Here is a 24,027-nt window from a genome sequence, read left to right on the forward strand (position 1 = left end):
ACATTATGGTTACCTGATGATCAGACAACCATAGCTAAAAATTTTCTTATAATTTTAACATATATTTTCACTGCAAGTCACAGAACTACTGTCATAAAGAATCCAGTCTTTATCACCCAAAGCCATACGACGGAAAAATAAGAACCTCTGCCGAAAACACCTAGTCTTAGTATCTAGTAAATAAAAGTATTAGACTTTTTCTTGGGATTTGAGGTTTCAAAAGGCAGAACCCCCTAATAAAGCTGAGCCTTACTCAAGAAGTCCCAAAGCTGAGCCCAGTGGAGACTGTCACATGCTTTTCTAATAAAAGGGGTGCAGAAGTAAGCGTAGGGGGAAAACTATAGCCTAGGGTTTACAGCTTAAAGGCATAACTTTTAAAAAGTGTTCTCCAAGCAGTGTCCTTAGAAAAATTAAATCACAATTTCAGGGGATGGGACCCCCCCCTTCCCCTTCCCAAGTATTATTTTATAGCTCCCCAGTGGTTCCAATGTGCAGCCAAGAGTGAGAACCATTGTTTTAAAACAAAAGCCCCTTTCAAAGACAGCTTACACAGAAGGTCAATCACAGAAATGGAATTAAATCTTAACTAGGTGGTTTAAATTTGTTCAACTATCTTATACTAGTTTTCTGGTGGTAATGGGCTATTTAAACACAGTTGACAAGTATCACTAGGTAAAGAAAGTTATCCGGGCTCTTCTGGACTTCTCAGAGACTAATAAAGTGATATACACTAGGCTCGTCAAGAAAAGGACACATATACAGCTTTCACAGCTTAATTTTGCTAGAGAACACTCCTCCTTTACTTCCCTTTCCATTCATCCTCCTCCCCTTACCTTATGTCTGGCATGCAACATAACAAACCCACTTTAAAACAAATCCTGAGGATTGATCAAAACATTTGCCTGTGGTAAAATTTTACACTAATGTTTGAAATAAATCCTACTGAATGGAATTAGAAATATTTTTTCAGTGATTTTGCACATAATATTTGACTAGAATTAATCTTTTGGGAAATGGATTGTTGCTCAAACTATGGACTGTTGAAATCTTTTCTAGGATTTAGAAGCTTGCAGGTAACTGCAAAGAAGCAAAACAAATGGAACAATTACAGTTGACCTTTGAACACAAGAGTCTGAACTACACAGGTCCACTTGTCAGCATATTTTTTTCAATAGTAAATACTACAGTACTACACAATCCACAGTTGGTTGAATCCATGCATATGGAACCAGGGATACCAGAGGAACTGCAGATACAGAGGAGCCTTGGATAAGGAGGAAATGGGGATATGGAGAGCCAACTATAAACTGTACATGAATTTTCAACTGTGAGGAGGGTCACTGCTCCTAATCCCCACATTGTTTAAGGGTCAACTGTACACAAGAATTTAAAAGGAGAAATCTGCAGAACATGTCTTATTTTTATTTGTCCAAGTCAACCACCAAAAAGAGATCTAGACCAGGCACAAATGATGAACCACCACCTCACATCAAATCTTTTCCTACAGGCCTGATGAACCTTGGGGTTTGGTTATTTCTTTAGAATAATGTATAGAATAGCCTCTCTCTCACAGCACCAAAAAAACGATAATAAGCAAAGAGAAGAAAAATTTCACATGCTAAGAATAGTGGCTCTATATTTTTTAACTTCTGAGGAAGAAAGTTTCAAATAGAAGTAGTGGTGATTATGACCCAGAATCTCAAAATGTAGATTATATAAATTTGAGGGCATGAAATACTTATAAAGACAGTGACTTATAGAGAAACCTCTTTCAAATTTTAAAAAGCTATTATTTTAAAAAAGCCACAGAGCTTGGTACAATGTCAATTTTCTAAATGAAAAAAGATTTTAAAATGAGACAAATTCCCGCTGCATTTTCTTGAAATCAGGGTGGTTTCCATTTTCCTAGCTATGAACCATATGATAAAAGTAATCCCAATCAAAAGCTGGATCCTATAAAATTTTTTAAAACGCTGTTATTTAACAAGATCACAAATTTCATCTGGAAACTGGAGAGACTGGGGCTAATTATTAGCAAACTTTCCAAATTTAAAATCTGAATATAAGGAAATAAAATCAGTTTAACAGAGCAAATTGATTTTTCCTTTACATTAAAAAAGTGAAAGAAAAAAAAACTGCAAAAACCATTTTTCCTTGCTTTAGGGAGGAAGAATATGATTCTCCTGCCAACTGCTGTAGCTAAAAGGCAAAAAGTAGCAGTTAAGAGGGAAAATAATTTTCTTTTTAAAAATGCTCTCTATACGAACAAAAACTATGGAGGATAAGAGTGGCAAATGCTCAAGGAACTCTCTCTAGAAAAAGAATACTATTAAGTCATTTTGAAAAGAGACAAGTGTTTTTTCTCAGTTTTTTCCAATTAAGACATATTAAGCAAGTATCCTGTGTTTCTATAGTACCCTTATTCAGTGAAAAGAAACAAATGAAATCTATACTACTCACACACAATGACATAAGGTTTAAAAGTCCCCCCATGAAGAATCACAAAGAACCACAAAGTTTATCTAGGAAGACCCTTCGTGTATATTATCAGAGGGTTTTGCGTTGGGAGAATAAGACTAACACCCTACCTTATTCTTTGCCTCAACAGATTTTGAGACCTAAATGGAAAGTTCATTCTAAGTGTTAATATGTTGAAACAACTGTTATTTATTTGGAGCCCTGAATGAATTGCCATCTGGAGAAGTCACCAAGCAGCTTTCCTTGAGCTCTGGGCTTGCCAAAAACACTACTCGGGAAAACCATTCAAAAAAACTTAATAAAAAAATGTTTTAGGGGGCTTCCCTGGTGGCGCAGTGGTTGCGCGTCCGCCTGCCGATGCAGGGGAACCGGGTCCGCGCCCCGGTCTGGGAGGATCCCACATGCCGCTTTAAACTTAATAAAAAACGAAGTTTTGGGCTTCCCTGGTGGCGCAGTGGTTGGGAGTCCGCCTGCCGATGCAGGAGACACGGGTTCGTGCCCCGGTCCGGGAGGATCCCACATGCCGCGGAGCGGCTGGGCCCGTGAGCCATGGCCGCTGAGCCTGCGCGTCCGGAGCCTATGCTCCGCAGCGGGAGAGGCCGCAGCAGGGGGAGGCCCGCATACCACAAAAAAAAAAAAAAAAAAAGTTTTAAACTTAATAAAAAACGAAGTTTTGGGCTTCCCTGGTGGCGCAGTGGTTGGGAGTCCGCCTGCCGATGCAGGAGACACGGGTTCGTGCCCCGGTCCGGGAGGATCCCACATGCCGCGGAGCGGCTGGGCCCGTGAGCCATGGCCGCTGAGCCTGCGCGTCCGGAGCCTATGCTCCGCAGCGGGAGAGGCCACAGCAGTGAGGCCCGCATACCGCAGAAAAAAAAAAAAAAAGTTTTTTAAAACTTAGTTTAAACTTAATAAGTTTTATTTTTCTCTTTTCTAATCACTCCTTAAGGAGAAAAAGTAGTAAACTACACTTCTAATGCAACTCTTTTTTTCCCCAATATTAAGAAACAAAGAATGTTTTAAAAATATAAGAAAAACTCATAAAAATAAAGCATTCCAGAAAGTAACCTATCTCGTTATGTGCCACTTCCCGTTACTTTCAAATTAGCAAAATCACTCAAGGCAAGAATTTACCAAGTTGTTTCTCTCATTTATGCTAGCTTCCTCATAATAACACAATTGTTTACAAAAAGAAAAAAACAAAAACCCAAGGTAATTTTCAAAAGAAAATTTTAAAATGAGATTTAACAGCAAAAAGAAATTATCTCATAAATGTAATTTATTAATAAAATTTCCTCATATTCTATTTTCAAAAACCTGTGCAAATCAGATTTTAAAGGCTTTCTAAAATATTTAATCAGTCCTCCTCTAACATTTTCTCACTTCCTTAGCCTTTGCAAATATTTCCACACCTACATAACTGTCTACACAGAGGACTGTGTATAGATGACAATAAATTCTGAAAGAACAAATATGTTCTCAACTGATTAAAGACAAGGGGAAACTTTAAACTGTAATTTGTAAAAACTGGAATACAATGAAGGAATCATTTCCAGATCAGTTTGTTTTCTTTTTAAACAGATATCTTCAAGAATGCCTCTTCTCTCAAGAAAAATGTTAAATTAGACATACATAGCTACCTTCACTGCTATATGCTGCAAACATGATGACTTTTATTTTTGTTGCATTTTATTAAGTCTATAAAAACAGTGACTCCTCAATCAAGTTTCATGATGCCTTTGTTTGAAGTCAGCCCCCCCGCAACAATTTTTGACTGCCAAATTCAGAGATGGCCCTTTGCTGTTTGAAGCTCTGTTATCACTATTTACAGTGTTTCTTCTCAGTCAACTCCTACCCACACAACCCTTCATCTTAAACTGCACTAGTACCTTCCCCTCAATAATTTTTCAAACATGTTCTACCCGAGCACTCAAGCTATATATTGTGAATACCACTTCAATAAATAGGAGCTGGTTTCTTCTAGGACCCAAGTGTACAAGGTTCTATTTGATTTACTCCCAAATATTATTTGTTCCCTTTTGAAACTAATCAAACATCCCAAATGACATAACTATGATCTTTTTATTTACAGTCTGACATCAGATTATTTCAAAGCACTACTACAGAATGAGTCACTAAATGCAAGCAATCTACACAAAAGAGATAATAATAAAAGGAAACTAAATTATTTACCATTAATATTATTAGTAACGGATGTTCCAAGCCTTAATAAACTGTGAGAAGCACACAGCTGAAAATAATGTCCATTTACTGGCCTATTAAGGCTAACATATTTGTCAAAAGCATTTTGAGCATTTAAACCTATTCTGACCAGTTCAGAAATTGTTTCACCAAATCTAAAGACCCAATCATCCAACTGCCATGACATCCTTGGTTTGCACAGTAAATTGCAAACTTGTACATATCTACTGGAAAAGAGAAATTACGGTAATTACTACCACAGTACATTTCTACCCAGGCTTAGATTGGAAACAAGTCCGTCTTAAGTCACAGGCAATAATACACACAACACAAACGGCAGGTTCCACATAAGGGAAAAGCACTAAAGTCCCATTACTTGGGGTTCACATTATGTGACAAGTTTAGTGCTCACTTTAAATCAGTCTGAACTTTGGGGAGCTTACTTGCAAGGTGAGACTCTAACAGCTGCTATGTAGCAAGATCCAAAAACTAAAGAAAATTCCAAAGTTTACCAACTGGCGATTAGTCGAAGTGTTTCAGAATATTAAAGTTTTTCCAGAATAAAGATCCCAAGTAAGTATAAAAAACATGAAATAGCTTATATGTATGTATGAATCACACACAAGCTAAGAAATTAAGTGCTAGACTCTAAAACAAAGTCAAGCAGATGAAATCATATCTGTTAATAACTCTATTAGATAATCTTTATTCTTACAATCAAAACTCTCTTTAATCTTCTCACTTTTAATCCTTATGATTTCCAAAAGTAAGAATTTATAACATTTTCCTTTAAAAAGGAATTGTCTTTCCTCCATCTTAAATATTTGATCAGATTCTGAATTTTGGAACCTAAGTTTACAGTAATGATTTCATTAAATCTTTATCATTTACTTTAATATAGAAAATAGAATTTTACTCTCTTAACTCTGATATTAAATTCTGGGTATGCCAAAAAATGGAAAGCAAGTAAATTTACCTTCAGAGAATCAACTAAATCATCAACTAAGAAGAGGCGTCTGAGTTCTTTTATCGTGCAGTTCACATGGCCAAGAGCAGAATTACTGTACTTCTGAACCAACTCCTCAGATATAGCAACTTCAGATTCCAAATACGCCCTAGAAAACAAAACACATCATAACTGTCACTGACTGGATGATTTTCCTGGGATGTCTGTCAATCAGCAATTATATATCTGTAAAAGAGGACATCAGTAAAATATTTTACTATGGAAGCCTACTCTTTCCAAATTAAGCACAATGTAAAAACTCACCAAGCATGGGGTATTTCATTGATTACGTGGGTATAGAAAACAAGCATACGCTTTGAAATCAGACCTATCTGAGCTTGAATCTTCAGCTCTACCACTTACCTGGCTGTGTAACTTTTGAAAGTTATTTAGTCATCCCTCTAACCTCGGTTTCCTCGCTTATACAATGGAGATTATCTTGAGATTTCAATGAGTAAAGTGCTTAACGCAATCAGGCACAAAGAAGCACTCAATAAATGGTAGTTATTATTATGGAATTGGTTTTTTCAGGAGGACATAATGTTGTTATCTCATCAAGTTTTCCTAACAAAACTTCTACTCATTTCCAAATACTATACTCTCTCAGCCTAATCTTTAGGGGAAACTATCCAATAAGTCAAGCCCCCAATTGTGAAACGGCTGCCAAAAGTCAAAAGGCAATCTCAGTAAAACACAATAGTTACTGTCCATTTAGATGCCCCAATCTATACTGAAATACAGCTGGAATTGTTAAAATTTAAGAAGACAACTGTAATGGGGGGAAAAAAGTCAAGTAGGCAGGAATGCAAGGTATTGTTTCATTAGTTACTGTTTCAAAGAAGCCATTTATCTTAGAGCAATCAGAAGTGCTAAGGATTCTCTTTTTTTTTTTTCTTCCGGTACGCGGGCCTCTCCCGTTGCGGAGCACAGGCTCCGGATGCGCAGGCCCAGCGGTGGGATCTTCCCGGACCGGGGCACGAACCCGTGTCCCCTGCATCGGCAGGTGGACTCTCAACCACTGCGCCACCAGGGAAGCCCAGGATTCTCTCTTATCTGTTGGAAGCAACTCTTTACCCAGTCCCTCCTCAAAAATTCCCCATATCCGTGGACCCTAGTTACACTGGAAATTACAGTCCTCTTTGATAACTCCTTGTCTCATAGTTTTACCCCTGAAATATGCCCCAAATGTGCCTCCTCGTTTTCATTCGCTATACACCATCACTATAGTTTAAGTGCTCATTATTTAAAAACTGGAATAGTCTATCAGTGTCCAAACCAGTCTCTAATCTATCTTCTGATTCACTCCTTCAGCCAATGCCAGATTCGTTTTATTTGAGCTATACTAGATAGTGCTATTTAGGTTGAACTCAGGTGGGAATTAGGAGACATGCTACCACCTAGCTATGTAACCTTGCAAAAGGCATTGAACTTCTTTGGGTCATGGTTCCAACTCAACAAAATTAAAAAACAGACTTCCTGAATCCATTCAGACTCAAACATTCTAAGATTCTATGGTTCCAACTTTTCAACCACAGCCCTCCTAAATCATTCCAACCTTATTTCTCACTACAATGCTGTAGCTCCAACTTGAGCCATTCACCAAACATTTTTCATCTTAATGTGAAGTTTATTCCTCATACTGTTTTCCCAATCCACAGTGCTCTCCTCTCACCTCTGGAGATAGCACACCGTCAGTCAGCAGCATCTTAAATTCCATCCATACATGATGCCTCTCCCGACCCTACTATGTAACTCTAACAATGCTTTCTTTTGTATTATTCTTACAGTAATTACCATATCCAGCCCTGAAATATAAACATGTGTATACTTGTATATTTTTTTCTACTAGAGTATAAACTGTCAAGGACTAGGAATATATCTTCATTAGTACAAAGTCTAGCATAGGACGCTTGTTATTTATTAGCCAACAAAGAGCAAGTTATTATTAGCAAGTTAAAAACGGTCAAACATTCACACCTACCCTTAAATCAGCAAAAATTTATTTATGCAGCTTTAAGAAATATAGAAAAGTGGCTGATACGACTTTAGGTGGTATTCTGCTTCTTTGTACCACTGCTTTTGTTCTTGCTGAAGACAAGATGCCTGGCCAGCAGGCCACAAAGGCAGCACCCTCCATCAATGACACCCTGTGGATATTTACATTCATTCAACTGGCATTTATGTGATATTAATGCAATGCCAGCACAGTCGTCACTATCCTCCAATGACCACAGGTTATTACATAAGAACTGTATGATATTAACTTTACTAATGTGACTGGAGAACTTGGAAAACTGTCCAAAAGGCTTATTAAATTGGCATGTTGGCTGAATTTACTTTATAATAACCATAAAAGGCCTCTGAGCTAAGGACAGTGTTTCTAAGGAAATAAAGAATAAAGAAATCAATAGTTTCTTCTAAAAGTCTTCTTTAAAAATCAAACAATACGTAAAATTTATAGATAATTTAGAATTGTTGGCTTGACAATGTTTTTATATATTTCAGTGTAACTAATTAAAAATCATATTCCTTTATGATTTATGGCATGATATAACTCTGCTATTTTGAAGTTGCAATTTCGAGTTACTGAATTCAAAGTTTGTTTCCCCGTCTGTAAAATGGAGTAGTATCTATTCTCATAGAGTTTCATGAAAACTGGGAGCCTGAAATTAGGATAATAGTGGTGTTAACTGATAGAAATTGACAAGTCTGAGATAAAAGACTCATTTAAAGACATGATGAATTAGTGGCTGTTGGGGGCTGGGTGGGGAGTGACCGTGAGAGGTACTGATGCAGAGTATCTTTTGGGTGTGATGAAAATGTCTGGAATGAGATGGTGACAGCTGTACAATTCAGTGAATATACTGAAAACCACTGAATTTTATAGTATGTGAATTATACTTATCTCAATTTTTAAAGGGAGGTGAGGGTGGGGAACGTGATGAGTATGAAGTGAGGTCAGAAGACCCAAGCTGAGGTGCATCCACCCCATTAGCAATTGGAGAGATAATGCTACTTGTCAAAATAAGGTAAGAAGATGACGGTTTAGAGACAAGGAGATGCTGAAATAAAGGAGCTATCCAAAGGATAACACAAAAGTAATGCTTTAGGGAAGGAGAAGAAGAAACTAGATAGAGAAGGAATGGTAAGAAAAGACATAGACATGATGAGGAAGCATAACAGAAAAACATTAACATACTCTTGGAAAGAAAGGTATTTCTAATATCAGATAGCATAAAAAGTAAGCAATAAAGAAAATATAACTCTCACCAATCCCAAACATGTTAAAAAGATACAGCTTCCATAAAAGTAAAATTACGTAACCAATACCTACTTCTAATAAATAAACATTACTAACAAGTAGTAGAGTTAGGCGAATGATACATAAACCCAGTCTTTTCCATCATGAGCCTATGAAATGACTGTTAGGAAATCTCAAAAGCAGATGCTTTTGGCATAGGTTTTCAGCAAACATTTGCAATTATCTTTCAGCAGTAAAAAATGCATGCCTGTAACTCTACAGATAGCAGAGTGAAGTCTCAATACTACTCTTGTTTATAGTGCTGCCAACGTGTGCCATGTTTTCAAACATCTCACCTGAATGGGTGGCCTTCATCAGATTTCTGGATAGCCTGGATCACACCCTTATATATCCTAAAGCTGATAGTCACAGAGAGCAGGGCCAAGGCAATGTAGGCCGTTACACTCACAATGCTGAATACCGTCAATGAAAGCAGCAGGAATAAGCTGGCACCAAACACCACTCCAGTCTTCTTAATGTCTCTCCAGTAGAGAAGGTCAACAACTAAAAATTTAAAAAGAAGAAATCTGAAATTAGAACATTACTTTACCCATTTGTATTTGGCACATTTATATTTACTCCACCCACAAAAGTAAAAAGGCATCTAGATAAAGCAAAACCAAAACCTAAAATACTAAAGAAAGATTAACTTTATAAGCTAAAATTTAAACCCACCCTAGGCTGTATATTAGCATAACACCTTATATTGATTTCCACTTACCATACAATATTTCTCATTCAAATCTATTTCCTACATGTCCAAGTCATCCTGGCTCTACAAGATTATTAAATCTCTCAAGCCCAACACAGCAGGATGCCTAATCTAAAACAAGAGCGTCTTAAAAATCATCTTGAGGGTTTTTATCTTCACAAAATGCATGATATATATATTCAAATAACAGAAAAAGTATCTTATGCACTCACTAAAATAAGATACTTCAGTGACACAAAAATATATTTATCTGCAGAAAAATCACTAATTCAAAACATGCCAAGAAACTAAAACTTTACTAAAAACTACACAGATGAGTTTCACAGCTCTGCTTTTAAAAGATCTCTGAGAAACTTAACAAAATTGTAACCTAACTTGGCTATCATTAAACAAAAATTTCCTGCAAAGCAAATAACAGAGGGAAACAGCCTTTAGATTACCCAAAAAGCTATTTCCCTCTAGGAGTAGGTACATGCAATGCCATAAAACTTTAGGTGTCAAAGAAAAAATGTGTTGCAGTGTTATATAACGTTTATTAATAGTAAGGAATCAGACAAAGCTTAACCTAGCCAGTCTGCTCTTGGCCCATGGACACAGGCCACTGTGGGGATCAAATAACCAGAGACCTGTGGTTTCAAGATCAGGTTATGTACAACCCAAGGAGAATTCTGCAGTGTGCCAAGGGGCTCTTGAATTCACAGGCTAAACATAATTCATCTCCTTCTGGACTGTGGACAGTTAGGGTGGGGGGAGCAATCTTACAGTAAAATAAATATGGATATACTCTCGAGTACAATTTTAAATAGTTGCTCATTTTTTAGATGAAGGAGGTGACAAAGATAAATCACATTTCTGGGGGCTGCTTTGGTCTTGATCCCCAGGTCCTCGAAGGTATCTGACTTTCCTTTACTGTTAAGGGTACTTTTGTGGGAAAAATTATGCATGTGAACTGTAAAATGTTAGATATTATTATGAAGCCCTAAATTCCCTTTAGTAAATATCATTTGAATACTGATTAAGATATTTTAAATGCCCATCACAGTGTGTCGCACATAGCAGGGATTCAACAACATTTATTATGTTTAGGGAACATTTATTCCATTCTCCTAAATAGGATTTGATTTGAATGCTATTAATTTAACATCCTATATATGATTTACGGCTTTGTTTTCAAACTCTGATTTCAACTATTTATTAAAGTTTTCCCTATTTCAAGTTTGCGCCAACTCTGCCGAAAACATCTACATCAGTTTTGTTCGATTCAACTAGTTTCTACTACTGTACCAAGATACTAACACAACTGCGACTGGACCAGAACTTGAAATAGTGTATCTACACTGTGAATAGTAAACACTGAATAAAGAATAACAGCAATGCTAATAGTTTTCTGACATTCAGCAAACACTCATTGAGCTGATACTGTTCAAAAAACTCAACCTAGTAGAATGAATTTAAAAACCTGAAAATGGGGACGTGGACTTTTCTTTAAGCCCTCCAACCCTAAAACACTATAATTCTAGGAAGATGGTAAGACATGAAAACAGTATCAGTAAATTCTAAAATAAATATCACACTATTGTGAGAATTTAGAAAAGGAAAAAAACTGGAGGACATTTTAAGAGACTGTGAAAGAGACATATTAAGCTGGGTCTTAAAGAATGGGTAGGAATCTAGAAAACCTATGGGGACAGGCCTAATTATAAGGGTCTGCTAGCAAGGGCTCTAATAACTAATGTCGTTTTCTTTTCTTTCTTTAAGCAGCGCACAGCAAGAGGGCAGGGCAAGCAATGACAAAGTCAGCCTTTGGTAACATTCTTTCCTGGAGGCTCCCCTGTGCCCCACAATAGTGGCTCATACAAGACAAAGCACTTAGACTCCAGAGGCGACTCACCTAGACTCAACCACTGGCTCCATAACATACTAGCTATGTGACTTTAGGCAAGTCACTAAATCCCTCTACACTTCAGCTTCTTCCTCTATAAAATATGTATACAAATAGGAATGATCTTACTGAGATACTGTAAGGATTAAGTGAGATAATGAATTAACAAAACTCTTCAGTAATCAGACGAATATAATACATTTAATAGAGTACATAACATATAATAAATTCTTAATAAATGTCAAAGCTGTCATTTTTTGGTTATTATTATAAATACCACCACAATCAATATCACCTTTCTTATCCAGGTATTTAAATAATAAATATACAGAGAAAAAGAAAACAAAATGTCAACCTATGAGTAACTTTAAATAAACTGTATTGCTGTGTTATGTCACAAACATGTTACTTTATAAACCACATGGAAAAGGATTTTAAAACTTATCTAAGTTTTCACTATTATAGGGCACCTAAAAGTTGACAACCTAGAAGAACGAGCAAGTAAGGTATACCCCAAACCTACTTTTATATGAAAAAAACCCTCCTTTGTAAAAATGTCTGGTCCTCAAAGTGCTCCAAAACATTTATTAACCTTCAGAATCACTATTAGTGATAAAAAATAAATGCAGATATCCTCACTATTCCTTACCATCATTAAAAACTAGTCAATACAGGAATAAACACGCGGACATAGAGAATGGACTGGAGGACATGGGGAGGGGGAAAGGTAAGCTGGGACGAAGTGAGAGAGTGGCAGGGACATATATACACTACCAAATGTAAAATAGATAGCTAGTGGGAAGCAGCCGCATAGCACAGGGAGATCAGCTCCATGCTTTGTGTCCACCTAGAGCGGTGGGATAGGGAGGGTGGGAGGGAGACGAAAACTAGTCAGTAAAACCTGATTATGAAATAAATGTCTTTAGACTTAGAGGTATATACAACATATATTAATGTCTAACCAAATTACCTAATAAAATAGAGTTACTGTTTGAACAGTTTCAATGACTAGATAAGAATTATTTATAAGTAGTCTATGATTTCTATATAGATGGCTATGGTGCAAGGAAATATCAGTGACTGGGACTCAAGAGACCCACATCCTAGTACTGGCTCTGCATTGTATAACTTTGGATGAGGTTATACTTCCTCTAGACTCACAGAAACTAACATGATTCACAGTTAGTACAAAGATACATATCAATCTTACATTCAAATTCCTAGTCAGTGCGTCCAAATTAATGAGATTTAATGCTGTATTATCTGTGCCAAATAAAATTTTAAATATCTGCTTCCTTTCTCGATCTAGATTTACTGGGGGGAGAGAGGCTTAAATATTTTTATTTATATCAGTCTTTTTGAAATGAACCTTCCCAGGAACTCTTTCTTTTTTGGTCAAACATTATTAAAGCTTTAGGAAAACAACAAATTCATATTCCTATAATTTTCCAAGCAATCATGAACTATGTCACTATGACAACAGTATGAGAGGAGCCTAAAAAAGACTGAAAAGCTATACACTTTTTACGCCTGAGAAATGTTTTCCAGGTTGATCTACATTCTCCGCATATCCCTTTATTTCCTGAGTCAACATTTACTGTGCACTTAAATTATACCAAATACTCTCTGTAGACATTACCTCTTTCAATTTTTAAAACCCTATGAGGCAGGCTTTCAGACAAGAAAGTGAGAGCCAGCTCTTATATGACTGGACCCAAATCATTTAATTAGTAAGTGGTAGAACATGAATTTTTAACACAGGCTTCCTATTGATAAACTCACACTCCTCATGTATGATGCCAAATTAAAGGCTCAGCACATTAAAGTCCTTCCAAATGTTACACATTTGCACATATAATGAATAGGCAGAGTATAAGCAGATAATTATTACATGTGAGATGAATCATAAAAACCAAGAAAAAGTAAAATGAACAAGATAGGTTAATTAATAAGGAACTTGTAAATTTTAATATATATACTTCACCTACAGTTAAATCCAAAAAGGAGAAAAGAGCTCTATTCCAATATTCTTGACCTGTATGTTTCCATAGTAGAAAACTATAATTAATCAAGCTGTTGAAAGCATCTTTTAAGAACCATGTGAATCTGATTAAGAGTGTGGTTTTCCCAGCAGGCTTTCCTATTGGGAAGAGAATACCCTCCCTGCTAGCTTAATATTTACATACAGCTGATTGTTAAAATTCTGGTGCTTTGGGTATAATCAAGTCAATTTCCCCAAAGTTGATGATATGGGAATAGTCATGTATATGATCCAGCAGTATTCAGTGACTGCAGCCTAACATAAATCTAACTGCATGAAAGTACAGTAAACCATAACCTACTACTTCCTTTCCACCTATTAAATGGTTCCTAGAAATGAGATCTTTTCAATAAATGGAAGAGCTCTGAAAATCTTGTATGCAAGTCGATACATATTGTTTGAAAATACATAAATAGCTATACAAGAGTTCTCAAAGCAGATACCATGAGTCTAGTGGAAATAAGCCCCAAGGATGCCCTGGTGGAGCCTTAAAGCACAGAGGAGGAACAAAGGGAAGAAGAGTCAAGAGAGGACAACTAGGTACTGATAGGCACACGTTAAGACAAAAGTAGTATTTCCTAGAATAGGAAGGTCTGAGAGGCAATCTATATTGTTATCACAGTCATTGTGCAAAGTATAGAAGGATTTCAATCTTTTTTTGTAAAGGAATTTAAGAAATTGTTAGTGAAGCTCTAAGGATGAAAAAATATTAGTTTCTAGCCACCTTAACTGACACTCACAAATATTTCAGGTCTCAGATTCCTTAAATTCGTTTAAATGAAAAAACTTTGGAAGATTAAGTTTATCCAGGATTGTTGATTCTCAATGGAGGGAGTAATAAAGTTTTATTAAAACCCTTTCTGAGAAATATATTGAAATACTATTGCTTCTAATATCCATCAAGAAATTTATATCCATTAGTTAATTTAGATGTTAGATGTTTAGATGTTGCTCAGTCCTGATACCAAAATCAGGCAGACACATCACAAGAAAACTACAGACCAAGATTCCTTATGAATACAGACAAAATAATCCTCAACAAAGTACTAGCAATCTGAATCTAGCAACACATAAAAAGGATTATACACCATGGCCAAGTGGTATTTATCACAGGGATACAAGGTTGGTTCAACATATGAAAACCAATCAATAATACACCATATTAAAAGAATCAAGGACGAAACCCCACATGATCATCACAACTAGACACAGAAGAAGCATCTGACAAAATCCAAGACCCTTTCATTATAAAAACACCTGACAAACTAGGAATAGGAATGGAAGGAATGTCCTCAAGCTGATAAAAGGTTATCTACAAAAAACCCACAGCTAACATCATACTTAATGATGAAAGACTGAAAGTGTTCCCACCCACTAAGGCCAAGAACTAGGCTCGGATATCCCCTCTTTCAACTTCTATTCAACACTGTCCTGGGGGTATGGAGGCAGGGCAATTAGTCAAGAAAAAAAAAAAGATATGCAGATTGTAAAGAAAGAAATTCAACAATCTCTATTTGCAAATAACATGATGTTGTAGGTGGAAAATCCTAAGGAATCCACCAAAAAGCTACTAGAACTAATGAACAAGTCCAGAAAGGTTGTAGGGTATTAAAAAAAAAAAATCAATATACAAAAATCAATTGTATTTCTATACTAGCAACAAACGATCTGAAAATGGATTTAAAAAATAATTCCATTTACAACAGCATCAAAAAGAGTTTAAAGAGTAAAGACTCAGAAACTGAAAACTACAAAATATTGTTGAAAGAAATTAAAGAAGACAAATAAATGGAAAGACATCCCATGTTTATGGATTAAAAGGCATTATTATTAAAATGGTAATTGATCTACAGAGCAATCTCTATCAAAATCCTAGCTGTCTTTTAGCAAAAACTGACATACCAGTTGCAGAATTCCTATAGAAATGCAAGAGATCCAGAATAGCCAAAAACAATTCTGAAAAACAACAAAGTTGGAGAATTCACACTTCCCCTTTTCAAAACTTCCAACAAAGCTACAGTAATCAGTTTGGTAGCTGCAGAAGGATGGACAGATAGATTATGGAATAAAATGAAAGAGTCCAGAAATTACATTTACATTATGGTCAACTGATTTTAACAAGGATGCCAAAACATTCAATGGGGAAAAGAATAGTTTTTTCAACAAATGGTGCTGGGACAACTGGATATCTAACTGCAAAAGACTGAAGTTGCACCCATACACCATATACAAAAATTAACTTAAAATGGATTAAAGACCTAATGAGTTTAAAGTACAAAACTCTTAGAAGAAAAAAACAGGTATAAGTCTTCATGATTTGGATTAGGCAATGGTTTCTTAGATATGTCACCAACAGCAGAAGCAGTTAAAAAAAAAAAAAAACAGATAAATTGACCTCAATAAATTAAAAACTTTTGTGCTTTAAAGGACACTATCAAGGTGAAAATTCAACCACAGAATGGGAGAAAATATTTACAAATTAAATATCTGATAAAAGACTTGTATTCAGAATATATTAAAAAAACTTCTTACAACTCAACAATAAAAAGACAAACCAATTAAAAACAGGCAAAGGATTTGAATATTAATTTCTCCAAAGAATACATACAAGTGGCCAGTAAGTGATGAAAAGATGCTCAACATCATTAGTAATTAGAGAAATGCAAACCAAAACTACAATCAGATACCACTTCAGACACACTAGGATGGCTAAAATAAAAAAGATGGACAATGACAAATGTTGGTAAGAGTGATGATGATTGGAATCCTCTTCATTGCTGATGGGAATGTAAAATTCAGCCACCGTGAAAAACTGTTTGGCAATTCCTCAGAAAGTTAAACAGAGACTTACCATATGACCCAGCAATTCCACACCTAGGAATTTCCATCCAAAAGACTAGAAAAAAATCTATGTACACAAATGTTCACAGCAGCATTATTCATAACCCAAAGAGGAAACAACCCAAATGTCCATCAACTAATGAATAAACAAAATATTCATACAATGGAATATTATTGGGCAATAAAAAGGAATGAAGTACTGATAACATGCTACAGCATGGATAAGCCTTGAAAATACTATGCTAAGTTAAAGGCGGCAAACACAAAAGGTTACACAGTTGTATGGTTCTGTTCACATGAAGTGTCTAGAATAGGCAGTTCTACAGAGGCAGAAAGTAGATCTGTGGTTGCCAGTAACTGGGAGGAGGAGAGATGGCGAGTGACTGATGATGGGTTTAAGATTTTTTTGGGGGGTGGGGGGGGTAATGAAAATGTTCTGAAATTAAATGATGGTGATGGCTGCACAATTCCGTAAATATACTAAAAGTCAATGAGTTGTATGTACACTTAATTAAAAAAAAAAAAAACTCATTTTAAACATGTTTCTCTGCTAGGTTGTAAGCTCCAGAAGACAGCATGTTATCTTACTACCTACCACATCTCCAGAGCTGAGCACAAAGCCTGAACCAACTAAGCCTTCAATAAATATTACTAATTGATTATAATGAATGCACACTTAATGCCAATTTAAAGCAGGCACTAATCCTAATTATTCAAAAAATGTTTCTGTGCTTTGGATTTAACATTTGTTTTATTTAAACTACCATCAGATATCCACACTTATTAAATAACAAATAGCAATGCTTTCAGATAATTTATAAAACAGTAAATATTGTTTTACAGGCTTGTCTCTCCTTACTAGACCCTGAAGGGCTGCTAAATGCATTTCATCTTTATATTCTCATTACCTGCTTCATTAATATTTGCTGCACTGTCTGAATAGTGGCCAGATTAAAATGTTTCTATTCCTAAGAATAATTAAAGGCTGTAATATTTTCAAATTAAAATAAAGGACATCTTTAAATAAAGACTATAGGGTCACTAAAATGCTAATTTTGGATTCCTCTGTAATCACTTTATTAGTTCTGTTTATGAAGGAAGAGTTCAATGGCCTCTTTATTCTTGAGAAACCAAAATTAAGACAAAGGGCTTGTACAAGGAAAATTTAAACCTTCATGGTTCCTGAAGTTTCCTTCTACACTGCAGAATGGAGTGTTAATCATGCAAGGCAACCTACTGTGACGTAAACTTTATTCTTAAATAAAATGTTCATGAAATATCCTTTTAAAGATCTGAAATTAATCTAACAGTGCTTTTTCCTCTTATAACAATGGAGGATGCTTATGGATTACTAAAATAATTTTGATCAATTTAAGCAAATTTTTGTCACTTAGAAAAAAGTGATTTATTCCCTGCAGTGCTTCCCCACTTTTGTTTTCCAAATGAAAATGTGAAAAATCTTTATTTTGATAGTGCTTTAAGCAGTAGCAATTTATCAAACTAAAATTTTAATTTAAAATAATTCAGTACACTATAATCTCTTATTCAAAAGAAACACTTCTGGCCCAATGCAGAGTAAGACGAGTTGCCTACATTTGGTAATCATAAACTCATCTGTCATAGCTAAAAATAGTGCCAGCCTTACATGCAGGAGCCATCCAATTATATTTTGCCTCAAATCAAATTCTTACTGTAGCTCTTCCTTGAACAGCCTGAAGTCAGGTTTCAATTTTTAAATCTTTTGTCTAGGTGGAAAAAAAACATTGAACTAGGTGGTCCCAAAAATACTGGGAGAACAAGGAACAGCTAGCAGTAAAATGCCTACTTCCTAAGCAAAAGCAAATATTAAGTTCTCTTTAATAAAGTCAGGTGAAGAATGAGAAAGGGAGAAAGGCAGTTACAAAGGAAGTTAATAAATAAATATATAAATATTAGAATGATACTAAATTTTCAGTTGTTATTTTTCACAACCATGGTCTTTATATTAATAAATAATTATGTATTTATTAGAAACCACAATCCTTAAATCAAATTCTTCCCAATTGCCAGGAAAAGTGACTAGAATTCAGAGTTGATCATTTATTACCACATGGTAAGCATTTTATCTCCATATAATAACCATTCACTTGGCTAAAAAATGACAGGTGATGGTCCACAAAAATATCTGTGCAGAGCAGAAGCTTAACTCTTTCAGCAAAAATGGTAAGAGGAGCTTGAGTCCTATTTCTTCCTTCTAGTTACCATCATGTAAAATTAGAAAAATGATAGCCACCTAACAAGTTAGTTGAAAATGAAAGGAGATTTCACACATGGAAATGCTTGATGAATTAACCACACTAAATAAAAGTAATGTCTGAAGAGATAAAGTCAAGCAGGGCAATCAAATATTAAATACGATGCTAAACTAAAGCTCTGATTTTTTTAAAAGGTGAGTTCAACTTTCTCTGAAAGCACTGCTAACTTGGTTTCAGTTAGCAAGTTTCAGGTTGAAGGATACCTAGTATTGCTACAAAGTATCTCAAGCAAATACTTGGCAAACCAGCATCTCTCTTGGCCATCTCTCCTCATCCTGTAGCTAGAGTTTTTAAAAGATACAATTTCAGGTCCTTGTCTCTTTCATCACTAAATCTTCCCTGTCTTACTTCTGACAACTTTACAGTATGTTGTCCATTTCAACAACCACACATCTAAGGAAGAAACATTTTACATAAAACTAGCATAAATTCTATATTTGCCCTTTCTATAAAAATTTAGTAATCCCCTATTCTAAGAAAGGAACTGTGCAAGTACTTTATATACATTATCACTAATCACAACAACTCTATAAAGTGTTTATTATCTGCACTTTATACATAAGGCAACCGAGGCTTAGAAGTATTATTAAATAACGGTGCGGGGTTACTGACTGAAATTCAGGTCTGACTGTGAAGGTCTCACTCTTTCCATGATACCACATATTTTGTATTTAAAGGAATTTATCAGTACTCAAGTTTGCTTTTTACCCTACTTGAGGATTCCAAATAGTGTTTCAACCCCAACTTAAATAACTGAGAAGAGAGAAGTAATTAATTAACACCATGAGCAGAGTTATATACACAGACCAGTAAATTCCAGTAACATAGATTCAGTAATAGGAGTAAATCATGTTCTGTTCAAATTGCAAACTGTGGTTCCTAGAAGCCATCTAAATTGTCCCTCTGTAAATAGCTACAGATAGATATTAATAGATAAGACAACACAAATCAACTACAACACAAAACTGCAGATCTTCCTAATAATGTAGCATTTTGTACGGTTAATGTTTTGAGTGATGTTGGAGAATTATTCCAAAAGAGATTGACAATCCAATAGGCACTTCAAAACAGAATATCTGACCTCAAAAGATTAAGAGAAGCCACAAGGAAAGTCATTAAAACCCTTGAACATTTTTGTAAAAGGACATTTCATGTGATCCACTGTGAAAATTCAACCACAAAAATGTCATGTTGTGCTACCAAACAATTTTGTAGTAAAAAATACACACCAAAAAGCCCCAAAACTTGATTCATCTCTGTTCATTCTAAGACTTATGTACAGCTGTGATTACAACCTAAATTTTGTTAAAAATAAACTAAAACTTATTTTCATAACTGTTGGTTTTATGTTTCAAGATAAAGTCTTAACCAAATCTTTTTTCCTCCGTTATTTGCCATGAAATTTGAGCTTACTTTAAGTGCTTCTTATATTAAGTATCCTCAAGTAGAAAATGTCTTAATATACTGAAGGAAGGTAAAACTACCTATGATTGTTGCTGCCTTCTTAGGAAAATCCAAATTTCTCTGAGACAGAAAACAGTGAGGTTCAATAACCACCACACCAATTTATTTAATTAATTAGTTCATGTTGTTTTCAACACTTCCTTTAATCCCACATTCCATTTCCAGCTTTATTAGATGACAAAAAATATAGCAGAAAATAATTCTAACTTCCCACTTCCAACTTTACTTCTTGTTGGCATACACACATTACAAGAAATAGGCACCAAACCCTAGAAATAGGAAATTGCTGCCAAAATCCTGTTTTCTACTAATAAAAACTAAATGGAAAACATACTGTTCCATAACTCTATAAACCTGAAATCTTAATAAACTGGAATAGGAGAAAAAGTCTGAGCCAATTACTAGTTTAAAAAAGGAATCAACTTCACTAGTAGGTAAACTAGATATAGTTATACTTCTATAACCTTACACACCTATGGCACACACTCATTATAAATGCTCAATGAATAAATAGCTAATAGTACAGATAATGAAATAAGGTATTCACATCACTGACCAGAATAATCTATTTTTAGATTATTTAAGTGGAAAAAATACACAAATGAGTATATACAACAACTATACACTAGCAACAGCTATTCTTATGGAAAATCAGAATTTTGGCAAATCTGTAATCTGAGAGTAGTAATTCCTAAATCTGTCTCAATTGTCAACTCTTAACAATAGACTTGCAGAAGTATTAACATTTAATAATTTTTTAATCTTAAATTGCTTTGAGCTACATAGAATAAATATAAGATCGTGGTATTGAGGAGAGACAACAGTATTTTAGTGTCTAGCAACACCTTACATAAATGCCTAAAAGATGATTGGATTAAAAAGTTTGAAAGCAATGAGGCAGATATAAATAGATATACATTATATACACATCCAGTAACATAAATGAGCATTATCCATGATAATGACCCTATGCCACTACCTGTCTAGTCCTGAACAAACAATTTAATCTCTTTAGTTTTCTTGGTTTCCTTACCCATAAAACAAGAATATATGACTATTAAGATGTCTTGCCTGTGGGTAGGATCTAAAAATCCTGGATTTACAAAAGTTGCTTAAGTTAATTAATTGCTCCTTCAAAAAGGGGTAAGGTAGGGGATCCCTTTTATTTCTCCCATTTGAAAAAACATTTTAAAAAATTCCCAAGAATGGATGTATAAGGCTCAAGGCCAGGAGTAAACCTGGCTGAACATCAAAGTTCTCATCCTGTCACTTTGTTGAAAAGCTGTGCGGAGTCAATGAGGAGACCCAGTGATAAGGCCACCACTGTTTTTTCTGCCTTCAAGGAATTTACAGACTAGAAAAAAAAGCCAATATTTATTTATATATATATATAATATATATATATTTTTATTACATATATACATATATATTACCTTATTACATGTATTATATACATACATATTAGTTATATATAACTGTAATATATATAGATATAGATATGTAACTGTAACAGAAGGCACAAAATGAAAACCAAGAGATAGGAGTTCTGAGGAATACTGGATCCCCTCCACCTGGAAGGTGAGTACTTCAGGAAGGATTGGGCTTTTGGCAAGACTTGGGCAAAATGAAGTGGGAAGGGGGATTTTAGACAGAGAGAAAACCACAAGCAAGTGCAAAGAACAGGCAGGTTTAGGAAACAAGTCCTTCAATGTGACCAGAGACAGAGTAATGGGAGATGGGCTTATAAAGGCTAGGACTAGACCACGGAATGCCTCTTAAAAGTCCAGGGTAGTATGAACTTAATTTGAAAAGTAAAGGAAAACCCCTTAAGTGCTATGATTAGAGCCATACTTTAGGAAGATTACTTTGGCTTAACATATAGGATTTAGTGCAAAAACCAGTTAGAAGTTCGGACGAGGAATTAAGAGTACTCGGATTTGGGTAAATAAAGAAAACAGAGAAGATATTTCCATGGCTCCCACTACTTATCCATGAAAGACTTTAAACCATATATAGGAGAAAAAAATTACAAATTTACTCTTTTTCAATTTAAACCTGGTTCTCATCAGGTAATTTACTTAAAACTGACAAAATAGCTATCTTAGAAAGAGTTAAAACTATCAGAAATGCATATGTAGTACTTAATCTTGGCCAAGGTTTCAGGACAGACACTCTTATACATTACTCAAAATAATTTGTATCTTTCTGAAGGGAAGTTCTGCAACATGAACCAAAAGCTTAAATACTATAACCCAGCAATTTGGAAATAATTATGAATAAGAACAATAATTTATATTCAATTATATTCATTTTAGCATTCTTCATGTTTGCAAAAAATTTAGGAATAACTTGAATATTTAACTATAAGGGATTAACAGTACATACTTAGAATACTACACCCATTAAAACAATGTAGAATATTTCTAAATGAAAGGTATTTCCCCATTTAGTGTGAGAAAAATGATTATAGAACAAAATGTACCATACGTAACCCCAACACATACACACACCGTTAGAAATACACACCAAAACCACTCTGTGAAGTGATAGTTTTATTCTTCCACAGACCTTCTAAATTTTCTACAACATACACACATACATACATACACACACAGTGTTGCACTACTAAACCAAGATATAGAAGAAATAGCTCATGAAATGACTAAACACTGGGTTTCAACCAAGTATAGAACTGAAAAGCAGGAGGCTTCCTCCAATCAATAGGTCTCACAATTGATTAACACCCAAGTTCCCTTCTTTTTTTGGGGGGGGGGATTCCCAGGGGCATTTATTTCAAGCAGCCAAGACCCCTTCTCCTCTCTACCTGAATGTCAGTATGAGCGTACACCTTTACCCATATACTCAGTAACCTTAAGCTTTGAAAGAAATTGAAAGTGACTTAGCAAAAGTAAAGATAAGGGAACCCTACAAGAACCCCTGCAAGAAGTATGCTCCAGAAATGGTCCAAAGTCAGTTTTTCTCTTGCCGTATAATCAAACTGAATTTTAATGCTAGAAACATGTCTGTCCCCATCCTACACAAACTCCTCTCAAAGGTCACCTACAGCATGTTAACTGCCAAATCCCCAAAACACTAGTAATAATGGGTAGTGTTGTACATATTCCTAAAATTCAACAGGGTCCACGATCATTTCTCAATCTTCACATTAAATGGCTTCTCTCTAGTATTTAACCATCCATTCCCTTTTGAAAAATCTCTCTCCCTAATATTAGGGAACCAGCCCTAACCTGCTGCTTTTAGTGCTCCAACTATAACTTCCTGATCCCTCCTTGTGCTGCATGTCCCCACAATATAGGTTTTAGGCTCTCCTTCCTTAACCTTCTGTTCTTTCTATGCAAATATCCTCACAGTACTCATCTGTCTCACTTTGCATTCAATTCCCAATTCTTCATTCATCATTAAGCCTGTCATTTCTCTGAGCTTCAAATTTGAAGTTTCCAAAACAGAACTTGGCATTTATTTCTACCTACTTTACCTCTGGCATTCATTTCTACCTACTTTACCTCTATTTCTACTGACGCTAAAGCACTAGCATTGCCAAGGTTGCACTGACTGAAATTTCATGTTGTCCTGTGAGTCTCTCCCTCACCCTAGTCCCACAAATCTATGTCAAATATCAAGTATTCCTTTCTAAGTTTCTCAAAACTGTCACCTCCTTTTCATTCCTACTTCAGGCCAAGTTCAGGCATATCTGGGCATAAATACAGTCATCCTGTTCTGTCTCTAAGTTCTTCCCCAATTTATCTTATATAGCACCCCAAAACAGTCTTTCAAACCTGCTGTCATTT

General features: G+C 35.3%; 1 protein-coding gene across 5 annotated transcripts in view; it reads right to left on the reverse strand.

Annotated features, from left to right (window-relative positions):
- RTN4 (reticulon 4) overlaps positions 1 to 24,027 on the reverse strand; it is a 66,788-nt gene that overhangs the window by 6,174 nt on the left and 36,587 nt on the right. For all 5 annotated transcript variants that reach the window (XM_024118545.3, XM_024118543.3, XM_028497179.2 and 2 more), the window contains 2 exons: positions 9,281 to 9,488; positions 5,654 to 5,792 (listed from right to left, as the gene is read on the reverse strand). In XM_024118545.3, coding sequence (XP_023974313.1) covers positions 5,654 to 5,792; positions 9,281 to 9,488 — 347 coding nt within the window. The remainder of the gene's footprint in view (positions 1 to 5,653; positions 5,793 to 9,280; positions 9,489 to 24,027) is intronic.

The sequence above is a fragment of the Physeter macrocephalus genome, chromosome 12 (genome assembly GCF_002837175.3).
Source record: "Physeter macrocephalus isolate SW-GA chromosome 12, ASM283717v5, whole genome shotgun sequence".
Taxonomy (NCBI): domain Eukaryota; kingdom Metazoa; phylum Chordata; class Mammalia; order Artiodactyla; family Physeteridae; genus Physeter; species Physeter macrocephalus.